This window comes from Drosophila kikkawai, chromosome 3L (genome assembly GCF_030179895.1).
Source record: "Drosophila kikkawai strain 14028-0561.14 chromosome 3L, DkikHiC1v2, whole genome shotgun sequence".
Classification (NCBI taxonomy): domain Eukaryota; kingdom Metazoa; phylum Arthropoda; class Insecta; order Diptera; family Drosophilidae; genus Drosophila; species Drosophila kikkawai.
The window spans coordinates 17,953,994-17,971,332 of record NC_091730.1 but is presented as its reverse complement, the minus strand read 5'-3'; the positions used below and the strand labels follow the sequence as shown (position 1 = coordinate 17,971,332).

Here is a 17,339-nt window from a genome sequence, read left to right as displayed (position 1 = left end):
TTTCAATTAGCCATGCAGCGAGAGTTTTTGGGTGATAAAAGGGGTCACGAAATGGGGGGCTGCCAGGATGAGCTCGTAAAAACAATAACTGTGAACGTGTCTCCCTCTGTATCACCCAGCAGCGCCTTCTATTGGGTTATGGCGCGTGAGTTTTGTGGAACAATTGCAGCAATTGTGAGACTTAAACGGCAGGCACAAAACATAAATTTTTTAATGGATTTCCCGTTCTCGCAATGCCCGGAACATTCATCCCTCTAAGCAAGGTAGCTTTCACCTGAGGACCTTCTTATAGTTAACATAATAGTATTAGTAAAATATTTAAGTAAGTTTATTAAAGAAATTATGAAAAAATTATATAATGCTTAATGTGAATTAATACCTTATGAAATACATAAAATATCAATGCATTTTTTAAGATTTTCCTAGTTAACGCTCTCAAGTACTATTCCAGTGGCGCTCGTAAAACTCGAAAAACATTTTTTTAATTTAATTTCTCCCAGAAGTACTCCCCTGGCACCTACTCCCTAGGCACCCACATCAGCTATTCAAGCATGAAGCAAGTTTGATTTAGCACTTCATTTAATTCATTCGTTGATTTCGGTTGGCCATTAGGCAATCATCATCGCGTCATCATCTTAATGAATTTCCATAAATTTGGCGATAGTAATTAAACGATAGCATTTCTCTTCAGCGCTGTCAAAGTTCATTAATGCAGCAGCTACAGCCTACCCCTGCGCCCTGAACCGAATCCTAAACCTAAACCCTATGGCACCCTATAGCATCTCCTATAGTATATACAGTCCCACCCCCTGCATCAATCGCTTGCTGTTTATGGCCGCCTAATTACAGCAATCAGAGGAACGAAACGAAATGGAATGAATCGAAACCAAAGCAGCAGCAGGAGCAGCCGAGTTTTCCCACAGTTTTCCACACATACACACACACACGCATACGATTCTCGCATGTAGTTGAAGAAATAATTTCCACTTAATACTAATTAGTGGAGTCCATGTGGGCGGGGTTCCGGGGGCGGGCGACACATAGAGGAGCCCACAAATCGTGTAAGCAAGTCAGTGCAGTTAGTGGGTTTTATAGGCCTCTCGGCCTCTATGCCGCTTGCTTCATTAAGCTGCATTTTCAGGCCAGTCAGCAACAGAATCGACAGAATTGAGAACATTCATTATGCGCCCCGCACATGCAGCCCATATACAGTCGGCATTAGCTAATGGCAATCGCTGGGCTATAAATTGGCCCCCGCAAGTCCTTGATCCTTGTAAGCTGTGTTAGGCTTGGAAAGGTAATATTCTTATTTGAAATTATTTACTTCTTATTGTAAAGATAAAGGTTTTTTGTTAAACTAAAAATGTAAAATAAATTTAAAAAATCAAAATGAGAAACTGCAAGTAAAAGTCAGATACATTTTCTATCTAAAGTAGCTCTCCTATATATTTATTTAGATCCATATTTATATTTAAACAAGCTCTTTTTAACCCCTGAATTCCTACTTGGGAATTATTATCAGATACAAACTTCCCTTAGCTGTGTTTCTTATCCTGCTTTCCCATAGATCTTTGGTTCCACGACGATCTTTAGTTTATTCCTTGATGTGTCTGCACTGTACTGGAAAATATACATATTCAAGTGCGTATGTGTGTGTAAGTGGCACTTGACTTGTCCGACATAAACATGAAAATGATGATGTCACATTTGCACAATTGTGCGTACAGCAAAAACAAGAACAAAAACAACAACATAGACCAACCGACCGGAGAGAGCCGTCGTAATTGTTATTGTTGTGGAAGCTTTGGAAATGCAGGCAGCATACCCCAAACATCCCCTCCTTTGGCATCCACGGTGTGTGTCCTGTGTGTACTTAATGTGCGTAGTAGATCGTGCAAGCGTGAATCTGTTGATATGACGATTAAAAATCGAACTGCCAAATAAAAAAGGCGCCCACTGTCTCTCTCTCTCTCTGTGACTGTGTGTTTGTGTCTATATAAAACAATGGCGGACAGGATTTTATTTTTTGTATCCCATTTTTTGTGCCATCCCATTCGTGTGGTTGTTTGTGTTTTTGGCATTCGACAGGACACAGGACAGGCTACGGCGACGGCGGCGGCGATAAAACAAAAGCCGATTTTCAGTTGAAAAGTTTAATTGAACAATGATAATGTTGGCCGGCGCGCTTTTTTGCATCAACTACGAACCAAATGCAGGTCGATAAAAAATTGGCAAACAAAAATATAAGGATTTATACACTATATGTGTATGTGTGTGCATAATGGCCGGGCACTTTGCCATCACAACAAAGCAAATTGGTTAAAAGCCGAGCCAATATTGTGATAGATTAAAGATCAAGCGCTGTGCCGCCATCAGCATCATCAACACGGCACTAATCAACCCCAGGGAATCTGTGTCCGAAGTCCTCCAACCCTGTAACACGCGGCGTTCTGTCATTATTTCCCTGACACTCTCGACTAATTTGGCCCCGAGGCGCATTAACTCCATTTAAACTTATAGCCAAAGTTTGGCAGCGCAAAAAGCGAGAAGAAATCTGGGAAATCAATTCATTGCATTTCCATTTCAGGGAGTTGTCCGAGTGCGAGCCTTATGGCAGCATAATGCCAACAGAGCAGAAGCTGGAGTGCAGTACACTCTAAGAAATGTTGCTGAATTTATAAATACATTTAATATAAAATCTGAAATATATCAGTTTGTTTTAACAACTAAAAGATATTGACAAGAAGCCGGAGCAGCAGCTTTTGACTTCTTTTGTTTCGGTTTCACTAGACAGAAAATAATATTTTACATTTTTTTCCCAGTGCACTGCTTTTTTGTAAGAGTCCCGAGATGTGCCCCGAGGACATTACCGGCACCACTCCGTGCAACTGTTGAAAGTTTCTCAACGGAAAACTCTCCCCCGACTAAAGCGCTTTCCCCTTTTACTGTGGATATCCCGAGTTTCCCAGCGGGGGGCACCGGCAGCGTCTCAGCTCATTTGTTTGCCTTTGTGTTGGTGGTGCCACAACAATTGGCGACGCTTCTGAGGCGACGAAAGTTGGGCAGAATCTTCCCTTCGCCGCCCCTTTCTCGCACTAATTAAATAAAATCTATTCCACTCTCTCGCCTCATCGTCTATATATATACATATTTATACATTAATTAAGACTTTACAGTGCGGATGACACATGGAAGATGGCAGGAAGGGGTCTGGGTCCTGGCAAATATGACAAAACAATAATGAAAGCTTTGACACGACTAATTGCCTGCGGCGTTTGCTGTCTGCTCGAGTTTCACTCGCCCGAAACTCGGCGAATTTGTAATTGAAATAATGCAATTTCCGTTACTCGTTTCAAATACATTTTCCAGGAAATCTCAAAGGGCTCGTCGACAACTCCCCGCCGACCCCTGGCTTTGCCGACCCGCCACGACCTCGCTGAAAACTTAAACCAAAATTCATTAAAACTTTGCATTGTTTCCCCATCAAATTCAGTTTTGCCTCTCGCTTGCTCGCTCTGTCTTGCTGTCTCCTTCTGGTTCGGTGTGTGGGTGTGCCAGTGAGTGTGTGGCTGGGTGTGTGTGTGCGATTCTTATTTGAATAGGTATCCATTTTATTGTTTATTCTAGACTTTTGGTATAAGCATGTCGCGACTAATTCCAATTAATTCAGCAGACAAATATCCTCGAACGACGGAAGCGCAAAACTTGCAAACTTCCTATCTTAACCCCCACGACCTCCTGGACTCCTTCGCCCATTCATCCCCTCTCGAAATGCTGAGCATGCAAGCAATTGCTCCAGGGATGGGATAGTAGGGGGTTATTTGGGAGGAGCATGGGGGGTCGGGCCTCTGAGCTTTTGGCTTCGGCTTTGGCTTTGGCTTTGGCTAGTTCTTTGCCATTGATTCTTGTTGTTGGATCATGTTCTGGTTCTTGTAGTTGTTGCTACTATTGTTGTTGTTGTTGTTGTTGTTGTTGTTGTTGTTGTTGGCAAGGTCGTTCTCGGTTGCAAGGCGGAACAAACAACGAAACCTGAGAGTGATGCACAGTGGTGAGTTCTATAAAATATTGTTTACTTGATGGGTTTCTAAAAACTATGTATCTTCTCCTAGAAGAAATAATTCCAAACATCTTTTCACGATTTTAGTTGCTTAATTGCAGTTTATAAATTATTAAACGGAGCTTAAAAGATTATATAAAATATTAATCACTTAATAAACTATCTTATTTTGGAATAAATAATTATTTACACATATTCTTCAAGTTTAAGTTGCTTAAGTAGAGAATTTTAACCGAAAGAATTCTAATCGCAGGCTAAAATATTCGAAATGTTGTTTATTCTAATTAAATCTGTGTGCAATTAACCTCCAATTAAGCTTTAACTCTTAGTTTGCTAACTGAGAGTTTACCTGTGCAAATAATATGAACTTTCTTTATTATATCTTTATTAAATCATATTAGAAATCATATTAGAAATATTATTTCTAAGAAAAGCATTAAACCATGATCTTTGAGGGGTAAAAAATATATCTTATGATTATATTAATTCCACACCACTGTGCCGCATAATCAAATTGCCGAAAATGCGAGCGGAGTGGAGAGGGCGAATCGGAAACATTCAGAATCAGAATCGGAGTCCTGAAGTTCTCCGAGTCCTGTGGCCCTAGCATGTGTGCATGTGTAAAATCAGCTTATAGCCCCCGCCCCCTGCCACTTCTTAGACTTTATATGTGTGTGTGTGACTGTGCAGCTCGAGGTTTATTTAAGCAAGCTGAAAGTTTTGGCTGGAAAGATTTACCTTCTGCCAGTGGAAGACAGCTGAAAACTTCTTTTTGCAGCACCATTGACTTTTGTATTTGTTACAATTTTCTTCGGGTAATTCAGATTTTAGCTATCTGCAACGTGCAACTCCGCTCCACCCTCCACTTCCCCCTCATCCTCTCCGGGAGTCTGTCTCAAGGGTTTCTGTTTTTGCTGCGTCGGAGTAATTTGTTTGCGCCCAAAATGCTAAGATGCTCAAAAGCTGAAATGAAACCCACACAGATTTCGTCTTAGTGTAAACAAACGCAAAGGAACTAGAAGAACGGAAAGTGGTGGCAGGATATCTGGGATTATAGCAAGATGATATAGGTTTATCAAAGGAAATTCAGACCTATTGAATGTTATATTTGCATACCGTTTCAGGGAGGATAATCCATATAACAATCAATATATAACATTGCGCAGAAAAGTATACTTGAATATTTACCATTATATTTAGTTTTAATACACTTTCTGCTCTCAATAGAGTGCTCTCTGGAGCCAGAACTAATGAAATGTGACATTTAGATTTGACTTTCTCTTAGAACAAGGTTTCTAGACAGAATAATATATGACACAACCTGGTACTTGCCGAGTCGAATCCATTTGGGGCATTTTACATGCGTAAAAGCACCCTGTAATCCGTCTAAACAGTGAATTCATTAAGCCATATCCATGCTCATTAGACGTTCAAATAACTTTCGGATACTTTGAGAGCAAACATAACCGAAAAGTTCTTGGCCCGATGGATAACATGGCCAAGGGTTAATTGGCTGCAGTCGGGCCGAAAAGTGAATTAAAAGGACCGCGATCCCGTCTGGATGTTAATCATGTTATTACTCGGCAAGGCAATTAATTAATGTGAGCTATTTATATATTATGCATGGACCAGATACAAATGTATCCGCATCCGTATCTGGCTATCAGCGCACACACACACACACACGCTGGCCGTGGGTGGGGCAGAGGCGAATGTGCTGAGCCAAGCTGTCAGAGACTTTGGCCATATTTGTTTTTATTATTATATGCATATGTTGACATTTACAAAGCCAACAGAGAGCTGGGACGGGGGAGTGGGTTTTTCTGCTTGTGCAAATAACTTTTTGTATCTATGATCCATCAGCAAATGCAATGGACGACAAACTTTTCCGGAGTAAAAACAAGATTTTTTGCCCTCTACCCCTTGTCAACCCTAAAACCATCCCCTACGCCGCCGCCGAAACCATAAACCAAACACAGTAAAGACATTTAAACAAATCAAGCAATGAAGCTAAAAGTCTCTCGAGCGTATCACACATGAGACCCCTTGTGCCCCCGAAAGTGGAATGCTTCATTTGGCCCAAAGTTACTGGAGTAACGAAAGGGTTAAGCCCGGCACAGAGCCTGGATGGGCAAGGGGGCACAGCATACTGGTTACTGCTGTCTTAAGTGATGAATATCTGGAGAGCAAATTCGGATGCGCTTTAATGGATAGATTGCGTTAGCCGAATGAGACCTCTGGGACCCGAGTTGAGTGGGCGAAAGTAACCCCATGTTCGGGGCTCACTCTTCCAGTGCTAATTCGAAAAACAGATGTTCCCTTACTTTACTTAATTGACCGCCAAGTGGAATCAATCGAATTACTCAAAAAGAGTTCAAAACTAATACCGTGAATCACAATGCCTGTATTATTTGGCCATGTATTATTTTACTAATATTTCATTTACTTATGAGACTTTTAATATTTAATCAATCATTGGTAATCGCATGTTCAATACTTTTTAGGGTTTTATTTCCAGCACCCAGCTATGTTGAAATCAATAATTCATCTGCGATATATAATATACATATCCTTAATTTTCAAAACAATAATGTGGTTTATGTGTGCATTTATTTTATCTAGAAATTATTTATTTTATGTTCCAATAGAAATAGCATTGGCATTTGTATTTGTATTTTTGGTACCTTTGGATCCCGGAGAACCTTTGGAACCCGAAGAACCTTTAGATCCTTTAGGTCGAACTGGAGCCTTTGCTGGAGGTTTAACCGGAGCTGGTGCCGGAGCTGGAGCTGGCTCCGCAGCGGGAGGCGAAGCTGGCTCCGAATCCGAAGACGGAGCTAAATTTGAGCCTATCTCCGAATCCTGGTCAAGGGCTTCAATATCATTCGGGGGCGAGTCCTCAGCCGAAGACAGCGCTGCAACCAAGAGCAGGCCAAATATCACTTGGAACAGCCACTTCATGATGCAGATGAATGCAAATGAGACATTATTGGCGGGTCTCATACCATTTTATACCTTCTTCGATTGAGGTGTATCTAATCTCTGCAGCTCTGGGTGTGTCCATTAGCCACGCCTGAACTACATACGCAGTTCATTTACTTTCTTCACTGACCTTATAATAATAATAATAATAATAAACGAACTCCAAAACACCTAAAACTAAGATAAACGAACGTGGATCCACATGGATATACATGGGTATATTATTATTATTGTCAGACCGAAGCATACTTATATCGGAAACCGATTCTAATCGAAAGATTTGTAACAAGCTCCCTTGTGGCGTCTATTCTTGTACAATGATCGCCGTGGCGAAACTAAATTCTATACATTCTAGAGCCTTTAAAACTTGAATTAATCTTTAAAAAAAGTTTTCCGATCCTTTATCTACTCAAAGGTTGGCCGTCCAAGGTGACGAATATTATTAATATCAAAATTGATGTCAATCAATATAAGATTAAGATCCTTAATTTACAAGGCAAGTGTATGTATAGTTTATTACTGCATTTATTTCAGCTAGAAATCAATTTATTTCTATCCAATAGATATAGCATTGGAATTGGAATTCTTGGAACCCTTTCCATTTCCACCAGCCGGAGCCGGTGCTGGGGCAGCGGCATCATCCCCTCCTTCTGCATCAGCATTGTCGTCCTGAGCCTGAGACAGGGCCGAAACCAGAAGAAGGCCGAAGAGAACGTAGAACAGGAACTTCATGATGCTGCTGGAATGCAAATGATGATTTGTGGAAGGGAAACTTGGCATTATATACGTTCCTCGATTGAGGTGTTTCTAATGGCTGAAACCGATCCTAATCGGAAGTTTTGTAACCAGCTCGCTTGTGGCGTCTATTCGGTTGCATGGGGAGTCGTGACGAAATTAAATTCTACACATTAATTTGTGTAAGTGGAAACATTTTACATGACATTTAAGCTTGCGTTTGCCCGTGTGCCTTGTATCTTGCGGTTGTCTCGTGGTTGCCACTCGAAGGATACACCGCACACAAGCAGCGGGTATATGCACCGAAAGAAATGTGCCATTAGTAGTGGTAGAAAATATGTCTTTATATATTTAACCTTTGTACTTTTTGGTTTTTCTGTACTTTACCCTTTCTAACATTCCAGAACTATCCCCCGTATATAATCAATACTTCACGACTTAACCCATGTCGCTTAGTAACTTGTGTTATACAACTAACCTTTTAGCTTAATTTTGAATCGATTCTCTTACAAATACGTAGATCCCTTTTGTGCCAGTGTACGTATGTGCATTTTTGGGGGAATGGAAGGCGCTTTGCACTTTGTCTGCTGGGGCGGAATGCGCCGCGTTCAGTCCTCAGTTCTCACTTTGAGCTTATTTTTTGGACTCCCCCTTGGCACCGCAGCTCCGGCAAACTTTCCACGGAACTGCAATGGTGTAAGTGGTCTCGGGGGATGCAAAATGGGGCGGAGGCCAGGGGGTTTTGGGATGGAGTTGGATGATTCGGTGGACGGGGGGACTGGAGGAACACCCCCCCAATGCGGTCGTGTAGTCAACTTCAACTTCACTTAAAATCCTTTTTGCCATTACGTTTCGATGCATATGAGGTTTTGTTTGGAGGCAAGTGCTCTAACTCCAGTTCCGTCCTGCTCTGAGCTTATTTATAATTTAAATTTGGCAAAAGTTTCGCCAGGTTGCATTCCCAGCCATCCGAGTGGGTGAACTTTACTTTTATGTAAATGACACACACATCACCCCGTCCCTGCCCTCGGTTCGATGTCATTCACAAAGTTTCGCCAGAGAGCGAGCGGGCTCTTTTCCGGGTTTTCCAGAGTCCACAGTCCGGAGCAGTCATTATGGCCTATGATTATGGCTATTAGAGTGCAGTTCGCCCCGGCTTAAGCTGCGGTCCATGTGTGTGGTGGGTCACCTGGTGGCTTATCCGCCAGTCGAGTTCGACAGAGATTCACCACCGCCAGGTGGGCAAATTTAATATACGAATTTATCTGCGAGACGGCAACACCTCTAAGCACCCGAAAATAAACACTCTTTTAACAGCTTTATCAAAGCTGAAAAGCCTGCTGCCCAAAGACAGTTGGCAAAACTCCGACCAATAAAAATTAAAATATTTAAGTAAAGCGTAAAGATGCAAAGCTCCGCAGTAAAGAAAGATACATGGCCCAACGAAACCAGGACAGGGAAAAATGCACAGAGAAAAACCAAATTAGAGAGCAACGAAAGCACACAAGACCTTGGAAATATTAATTATAAAATAAATAAATAAATATTTGACTTGAAAGCAACAGGCCTTAAGAATTTGAACCCATCCAATTAAATATACGAAGTTTTTAGCAGGTTCCTAGTTTTATTTATAAATATATTAACATTAAGGCAAAACGAATAAAATTGTATTTATCCTTCTACTTCAATACTCTTCTTCTTTTAAAATATTTAAAATCTGAATTTAAATTTGGTATTTATTTTTCCAAGTGAGAGATGAGAGCAGGAGTCCCAGAACTCGGTGGCGGGTTCTATGGCAGATTAAAAATTCCACACAACCTGGGGTGGTGGCTCCTGAAGGGTGGCCTGGGCTGGCTGGGAGGTGTGTATGTGCGGGCCAAAAGTATCATTGCAAAAGTTTCATTCGACGCTTTGCAAGAGATTTGGAAGCTGCGGTAAAAATGCCTGCAAGGCGGAGACAGCCTGCCGGAGAACGGGGATTCCCGCCGCACAGCTGCCTCTCGGTCCAGGCCTCCCCTCCCCCTTTCCGCCACCGTGTGCCAAGTATTTTCTCAGTTAATTATGCAAAGATATACGCTTAAAATTTTGCAATATTACGTGCATATTTCAAATACCCAACGTGAAAATTCCCGCTGCCAGCGTAAAAACCGAGGGCCGTAAAAATGCCTCCGAGGAACAAGAGCAGCCGAAGGATTCGAGGGATCCGAAGGATACTGCCGCGCCACACACCACCACAGCTGTGGAGCCAAAGAACAGGCCAAAAAGGTTATGCCTCGTACGTGGCAAAGGGGCTCAAGTGCTCCTCCAGGATGTGGGTTACTGCCGCTTGGCGGATGGATGGATGGGGGGAAGGATGAATGTATAGGAGGTGTGCGTGTGTGGGGGGTGTTACTCCCTCGGCACACGACTTTTTAATTGCTCGTTTGCCTTGCAATCATCGCTCGTCGTAACGGGTTTTGTCGTTTATTGTTAACGCCAACGTTGCCAACTGGCCTGGCCCAAAAGAGCACCCAAAGCCGAGTGCGCGTTTGTGTCTTACTAAAGTGCCCCGATTTTAAGGTTAGCTAGAAAGGATCTTCCTCCCCGAAGAGATTTCTTATTATGGTATGGGATGGGCATCTTGTTTTTAAGAGGTGCTAAACATTTATTTTGTTTAATGGCAGTGTTTTATGCTTTCTATTTACGAACTAAGACCACTTAGCAGTAAAGTTCAGTAATATTTTAAGCAGAAAAGTTTGGCAGGATCTTTTCTTGTTTTCAACGCTTTAACGGATCTGATTTAACTGATCTGACCTTTCGATTAGTTCCACTTCAAGACCAGTACTAAATAGCAATATCTTTTAGTTTAATCTAACCTTTAAACGACAGAATTTTATAAGAGTGATATTTAATAGTAAGAAGATTCAGACGACTATCAGCAAAGTTTCTTTCAGATAGCTTCAATACTAATGTCTACATCGACATCGGCTGTTGATGATCTTTTAATAATACAAGGAAAAGATCAAGGCACAAACTTTCTTGTGATATTTCTGAATGTCATATAACGATTCAAATTTCAACGTAAACAAATCCACAGATGATGTGCACACCAAACCTCAAAAACTTCCAAAGAGAAACTATTCTACAATACTACGTAATCTAGTTTATTGCAATTTGTTAATTTCTTAAGTTTTTATGATTCTATAGATACCCTCGACATCTGCCAGAGCGGCATCAGAAAGCAGGAAAGCAGCGATCTAGAGGAACTTCATCGTGACCGTCACACAGGTTCTAAATTTTGAGGTAGTTCAAATGAGGCGTTTTATGGAATCGTTCTAAGATCAAGTATATCGAATTGGCATGATTAGTTTTGCTTATGAAAGAGACGTTAAAGCCTATGTTTTATAATATTGAGCTAATCATTAAGCGACACGTGTACTTCCAGAATAATATAAGATTTTGGGTGATGCAACTGATGCCTGATATCGAATAAATGAATTAAAAAACTAATAAAACAATATTTTTTATTAAGATAAAGATCGGTGTTAGCTTCTTTATTTCAAAATAAAAAGTTCAAAATGAATTAAGCCCTGTACGAATTTTTTTCGTGATCCTGGGCTTTCGCCAGAACAATTGCAAAGAGCAGACAATTTCAGTAAAATTTTATGCTGAAAAGTTGTTCAGTATCTTTTCATTTTTTTAACCCTTTAAACTAAGAATGTTTTACGAACACTACATCAGCTTTCTTTATTGCAAGTAGACAATTATTGACTGTCCTAAGGGCATTTTTATGATCCTATGGATATGTTGTTCGTGTTGTTGTTCCTTTGACCATCCTGGGCACTCGCCAGAGCAACAACAGAGAGCAGGATAGCAGCGACTTGTAGGAACTTCATCGTGTCGGTCCAACAGGTTGTAGATCTTGAGTCAGCTCAAACCCGGCCTTTTATAGCACAGTGCCGAGCCAAACTAAGATCAAGTGGAACGTCTCTACACGATTAATTTTGCCTCTAGAAGAGACCTGAATATATATATGTATATTTTCTTAAAATTGAGCTAACCATTCAGCGACACGTGTACTTCTTAACCTTTTGCAGAATAATATAAGATTTGAAGTGATGCAACATTTGCTGATTTTAAATAAATAAATTGAAAAACTGAAAGAAACTGATGTAAATGTAATGTAATATCAAATTTCCTAAATTTCCTAAAACATTACTTTGTATATACATAAATAGAGGCATTTTTGGAACTCAACATGATTTTATCGATATCAAAATAAAGTTATTTAAAAAAGCAGACTCTTTGCAATGATAATAGTTGTCATTTAAGGATTATATATTCTACATACTTTTGTGATTCACATATAGAGTAAACATAAAAGGATTTTTAATGGGGGACATTCTATAAAGTAAAATTGTTCTACAATTCTGTACTAGCAATTTTATTGTAATTTTAAAAAATAATTTAAATAATTACAATTTAAAATCATGTAAAGAATTGTATTCTGCTATTTCAGTTTGGTTTGTCTATGTTTTGGTGTTTGCCTTCTCATCCTGGGCACAGCAGAGAGCAGGAACGCAGCGATTTGGAGGCACTTCATTGTGACTATCACACAGGTTGTAGATCTTCAGGTAGCTCCAACCAGCTTTTTATAGAATCCTCTTAGACAAGCTAAGATTAACTTGTTCTAACGAACTAAACTATTTTCCATCCACATAGATCGCGATCGTGAAGTACGTCACACAGCTCCTTGGGCGGTTTCTTCCTGGCAATCCTATACAGACTCCTGTAGTCCACATGGGGTGACTGTGATATTCTATATTATAAAGTAAAATTGATCTACAATACTGTATAAGCTTTTTTATTGTATTTTTATATGTAATAAAATTATGTAAGGAATTTTATCCTGCTATATCGATTTGGTTTGTGTTTGTGTTGGCGTTGCCAGCGTCCTCCTGGGCACTCGCCAGAGCAACAACAGAGAGCAGGACAGCAGCGATTTGGAGGAACTTCATCGTGACGGTCAGTCTGGTTGTATATCTTAAACAGCTCAATCCAGGTCTTTTATAGCATCATTTCGAGCCAAGCTAAGATCAAGTGGAACGTATTGGTACGATTAGTTTCGCCTTTAAAATAGAATCGCTTTACGAGGGACCTTCATAAATTTCAACACAATTTTAAACGATTTCATATTAAAAGCGCTTAAATAAAAAAATATATGATATTTAAAAATTAAAACTAACCAAATGCTCGGTTATATTCCTGGCAATTCTATACAGAATCCGATTGGTACGTGGAAGAATCCATACGTGGAGTACACACCGACATGAAAGGGGTGTTGATGGGGTGGTTACGCCTGCGAATGCGTGCTAGTGACTGTGATTTATGTAGGGCAGGGCCTCCATTTCGGGCTACCTCAGCTCGAGCTTGTGCCGCTGCCGCTGTTGCTGGCAACTCAAAACATATGCATAGATAAATTATACGCGGTAAGCGCCCAAAATTCCCCCCGAAAACAGCAACAATGGCAATAACAACCTCAGCAAATAGCGCGAAGAGCAAACATTTTGATGTGACGAGACTAAATTGAGTATATGGTGTATTGTGGGGGAGGGGGGCGTGCCCAGGTGCCGCCTCCCCACTCCGCACCCGGCTTCACCCTGCTCTAAATAATCCCGTGAATGCTTTTGGATTTCCATTATTTTTTCCGACTTTCCCCTTTCATGTTTTCCGCCTCCCGCACCCCTTGACACATCTCGGAGAATGTATTTGTATTGCACGTCAGTCAGTTGGAAAATAGATTTCTGTTTCAGTTATCATCTCGAATCCAGACCCAGATGCTAACCAAAGTTTTGCCCCTTCAAAGCTGCAATATTCGCCCCCTAAAAAACGTACAAAAAAAGACATATAAATATATGCGGTGAAGTGAAACTTATCAATTGTTAACAGAAATTTCTAATAACACCTTTTTCACACCCTGGAATGTAATCAATGCATTGATACATTGCAATGTATGTAGTACCATTTGCAAGGTTAGAAATCTAATAAACTTAATTCAAAGATTTTTTAAAATTATTAATAATTATTTTTTCATAAGTAACTCATTTTTAAGGAAATCTTTAATAGAGTGCAAGCAATGAAAAGTTCGTTTGAGTTGAGTTCTTTTCAAAATTCCGTTTCCAGTTCACAGTTCACTTGAAGGACTCGGCGCCGGGAATCGTTTAAGCCATTCCACAAGAATTAAACCGTTTTGCTCCAAATCTTTTGGCCAAACAAATCACAGCTGAGCACACAGCACAGCAGGGGGAGCAGTGACGGGGGGCATGGCAGATTCAGGGGAAACATGCATAACAGGAGCAGCGGCGGCGGCATCCTTATATCGATGGCATTCACATGTTTAGCACACAAACGAAATGCCAGAGCAAAAATATGCATACAAATCTATCTGTGCGCATTGGATGGCCAAAATCGAGTCCAGTTTCGCAGGCGAGGGGGAGGGACTACCCGGACTTGGCACTCGGAGTCCTGCTGGAGTCCTGAACTCGAATCTGAATCTGATTCCGAATCTGTCGACTGCTCTACATTTTGTTGTGCATGGCAAACATTGCGATGGAGTGTGTGATGTGATGTGTGGTGTATCGTACATTGTCTCTATGGGACTCGGGCACGGACCCGGGTTGGGAGCAGCTTCCCCGTCCACACCGCCACATGGCTGCTGTCCCAATCAATTGTCCAAATGTCCAAACTTCATTTGTTATGCGCATCACAAAAATTGAAGCAAATCATTTTGCCAATCGCATTTTGATTTCAAATGTCGCTTGCTGCTGATTGAGTGGCGAGCGGTGGGCGTTGGATGCTCGGTGGCTTTTCGGGGGGCGTGGCATGGGTCTGGGGGTCTGAGAAGGCATAGAAATGGGGTTGGGAACGGTGGTTGATGGGTCAGCCGCCCCACAGTTTATGTTAATGCCTGTGTATATTTGCCGCCAGCGGCGCCTGAAATTATGCAATGTCTTTATTAATTTATCTCAAAACCAAATGGGATCCACACATAGCGAGCATAGCGATGGGAGCGTGATACGGCAGTGCTACCTAATAATCTACACTATAAAAAATTAACCCACAAATTTAATCAAATTGCATAAGTTTTATTTTGGTAATGGTAGCTAGGGTATGTCACTAGGTTTCAATTTATTTTAGTTTTTGTTTTCTATTCCTAAATACTATACCAAATATATATAAATTTAAAAAAAAAAGATATTAAACAATAAAAAAAAAATATTAAATAAAATAAATATATATAATTATTTCAGCGTGTCGAAGTAAATTTTTTTTATTGTTAAAATTAGTAATTACCTCAGTCTTATCAGTGTTTTTCTATGACCAATCATTATTAAAGCGCATTTCCCATATTTGTGAAATATATCACACCATCCAAGACCGAAATAAGGCTGTTTACTACCATGGACTAGGTCTCACGTCACCATCTCTATAGCTCAACCAAGGCCTGCGGAGGATTTATTTTCGTCAGGGCCTCCTCACATTTTGGTTCCGGCTATTTATGCAGTGTTTAACTTGGCCTGCGGCTCCTGCTCTGCCTTGCCGCCGCGACTATCCACGTTTTCGTGGGGGCGACACATTGCCGCGAGGGCGTGGCTCTTTCACGCCCCAGTCGCGTAACTCATTTTCGCTCGCCAGACGAGAAGAGGAGTGCGGGAGGCAGGGCGGGTGGGGAAATGGAAAATGCGAAAAGGGAAAGAAAGTTTCTTTTGCCGCCACTTGGCACATTCTTAATTTCTTGCGTATTTTGTCAAGACAAATTGAATTTTTATGAGCGTCGCCCGACGACGTCGTCGTTTGCGAAAAGCAAAAGAAATCGCAAAAGTCGCCGAGGATGGCAGCAGCAGCAGCGGCAACAGAAACTTTAAACTTTTCTCATCTTGTGAAATTCATTTTATCACAAGTAATTACTTTGTAAATAACCGGCGGAGAGGCAGAGGCGGCGGCACCTGCTGCTGCTGCCGTCCGTCTTGGCCACTTGAGCGGCAATAAAATGGCTTAAATCCTACAGGAACACTGCGCCCGCTTAAGAATATGATGAAAAGACAATGCAGTTGGCTCTCAAACGATTTACTTTGCCTGTTTAGTGCAACTTGCCATTGGGTCCGTCAAACCGCGACAATAATTTGCACAGAGAAAACATAGACGACGATCTTAGTGGGTAAACGTCGGAGAGCACTTGCGATGATCGGCCGTAGACGCCGCTGGGCAGCCATTAGCTTAGTCGAACAGACCGAAGCCCATGTCATCGTCCTCCTCCTCGGACTCGGACTCGACCTTCTTGGCCTCCTCCTTCTTCTCGGCAGCACCGCCGGCGGCGGGAGCAGCCGAGGCCGAGGCAGCGGCGGCAAACTTGCTGGGGTCCTTGATGTACTCCTTGATGGTGGTGGCCTCCTTGAACTCCACATCGGTGGTGGCAGCGATGGCCAGCAGGTTCTTGAATCCGTTGGCAATGCTGTGCGGGGCCGAGGCAATGGTCGGGTATCCCACAGACAAACAGACGGCGGCCAGGTTGGCCACACCCTGTTGGAACTTGGCGCGCAGATCCTCGGGCTTGATGTCCAGGATCTCGGGCGAGAAGATGGAGCCAGAGTCGTAGACCTGGTTGACAATCAGGCCGTACGAGAAGGGCGAGATGTTCAACATGTTCAGCAGAGTGGCCTCGGAGGCGCCGACCTTGTCGCCGGGCTTCAGGATGGGCACATCGTTGATGATTTCAATTGTTCCCTTGGAAATCTTGGTCGGGATGGACAGAGCCTGGAAGAAACTGGTCTTCTCGGGTCCCAGACCGGTGTTCTGGGCCGGGATGATGACATGCAGAGGAGCAATGGCGCCGGGACGGGCCGGGGCGCGCACCTTGGACTCCAGCAGCTTGTCACGCACCTCGGCGAGATCGCCCTTGGTGAAGACGAAGCCAACGTTGCCCTTGATGTGCGGCAGCAGCTTCTCCAGCTGGGGGTTGTTCTCCAAATGCCCGCGGATGGCCTTGCGCATCATGGTGTTCTTGCCCATCAGCACGACGGCCAGTCCACGCAGGCTGGTACGGATGTTCTGCATCTGCTTGGAGCCCACGTTGTCGGCGCCCACGATGAAGCACTTGGGGAACTCATCGAACAGTTCCTGCGGAACGGAGCAGACGGTAAAGGATTAGCGGCTGACCCCAAGCACACGCTTCCTGGCGGGCGGTACTTACCACGACCTTGATGAAGTACTGAGCCTTCCATGCTGCCTTGTTCTCCCTAACCATTTTGATGCTGATTTAGGGACTCGTCGGTTGAATTTAAGAACTGCAAAAGAGCCATTCGATTAGTCACAGCACTAGCCTTGTTTCGGGTGGCTTTCCCGACCCAATACTCGCGGGATGGAGCATATTTCGGCATTTTTTAGGCGTACTTACCAAAGCACAGACTTTTCGGTTTTCGCTCACAGAACGGAAAGAAGTTAAGTTGGTTGCGGAAGGCAGAGCTGCAAAAATATCGATACTAGTATCGATATATCGATGTTTGTATTTTTGGATGCAGTATCGATT

The 17,339-nt window shown here is 42.3% G+C and overlaps 1 protein-coding gene and 1 long non-coding RNA gene across 2 annotated transcripts; one reads left to right on the top strand and one right to left on the bottom strand.

Annotated features, from left to right (window-relative positions):
* The first annotated feature begins 8,278 nt into the window (after positions 1 to 8,278).
* LOC138928674 (uncharacterized) lies at positions 8,279 to 9,456 on the top strand. Its single transcript, XR_011445064.1, has 2 exons — positions 8,279 to 8,653; positions 8,718 to 9,456. It is a non-coding gene; the product is annotated as an uncharacterized lncRNA (long non-coding RNA).
* A 6,408-nt stretch (positions 9,457 to 15,864) lies between these two features.
* RpLP0 (ribosomal protein LP0) lies at positions 15,865 to 17,335 on the bottom strand. The gene is made up of 3 exons (XM_017175513.2): positions 17,208 to 17,335; positions 17,004 to 17,097; positions 15,865 to 16,930 (listed from the first exon to the last, which is right to left on the bottom strand). Exons 2-3 carry the CDS (start codon positions 17,055 to 17,057, stop codon positions 16,031 to 16,033), a joined length of 954 nt encoding a protein of 317 aa, XP_017031002.1. The 5' UTR covers positions 17,058 to 17,097; positions 17,208 to 17,335; the 3' UTR covers positions 15,865 to 16,030.
* Between the last annotated feature and the right edge of the window lie 4 nt (positions 17,336 to 17,339).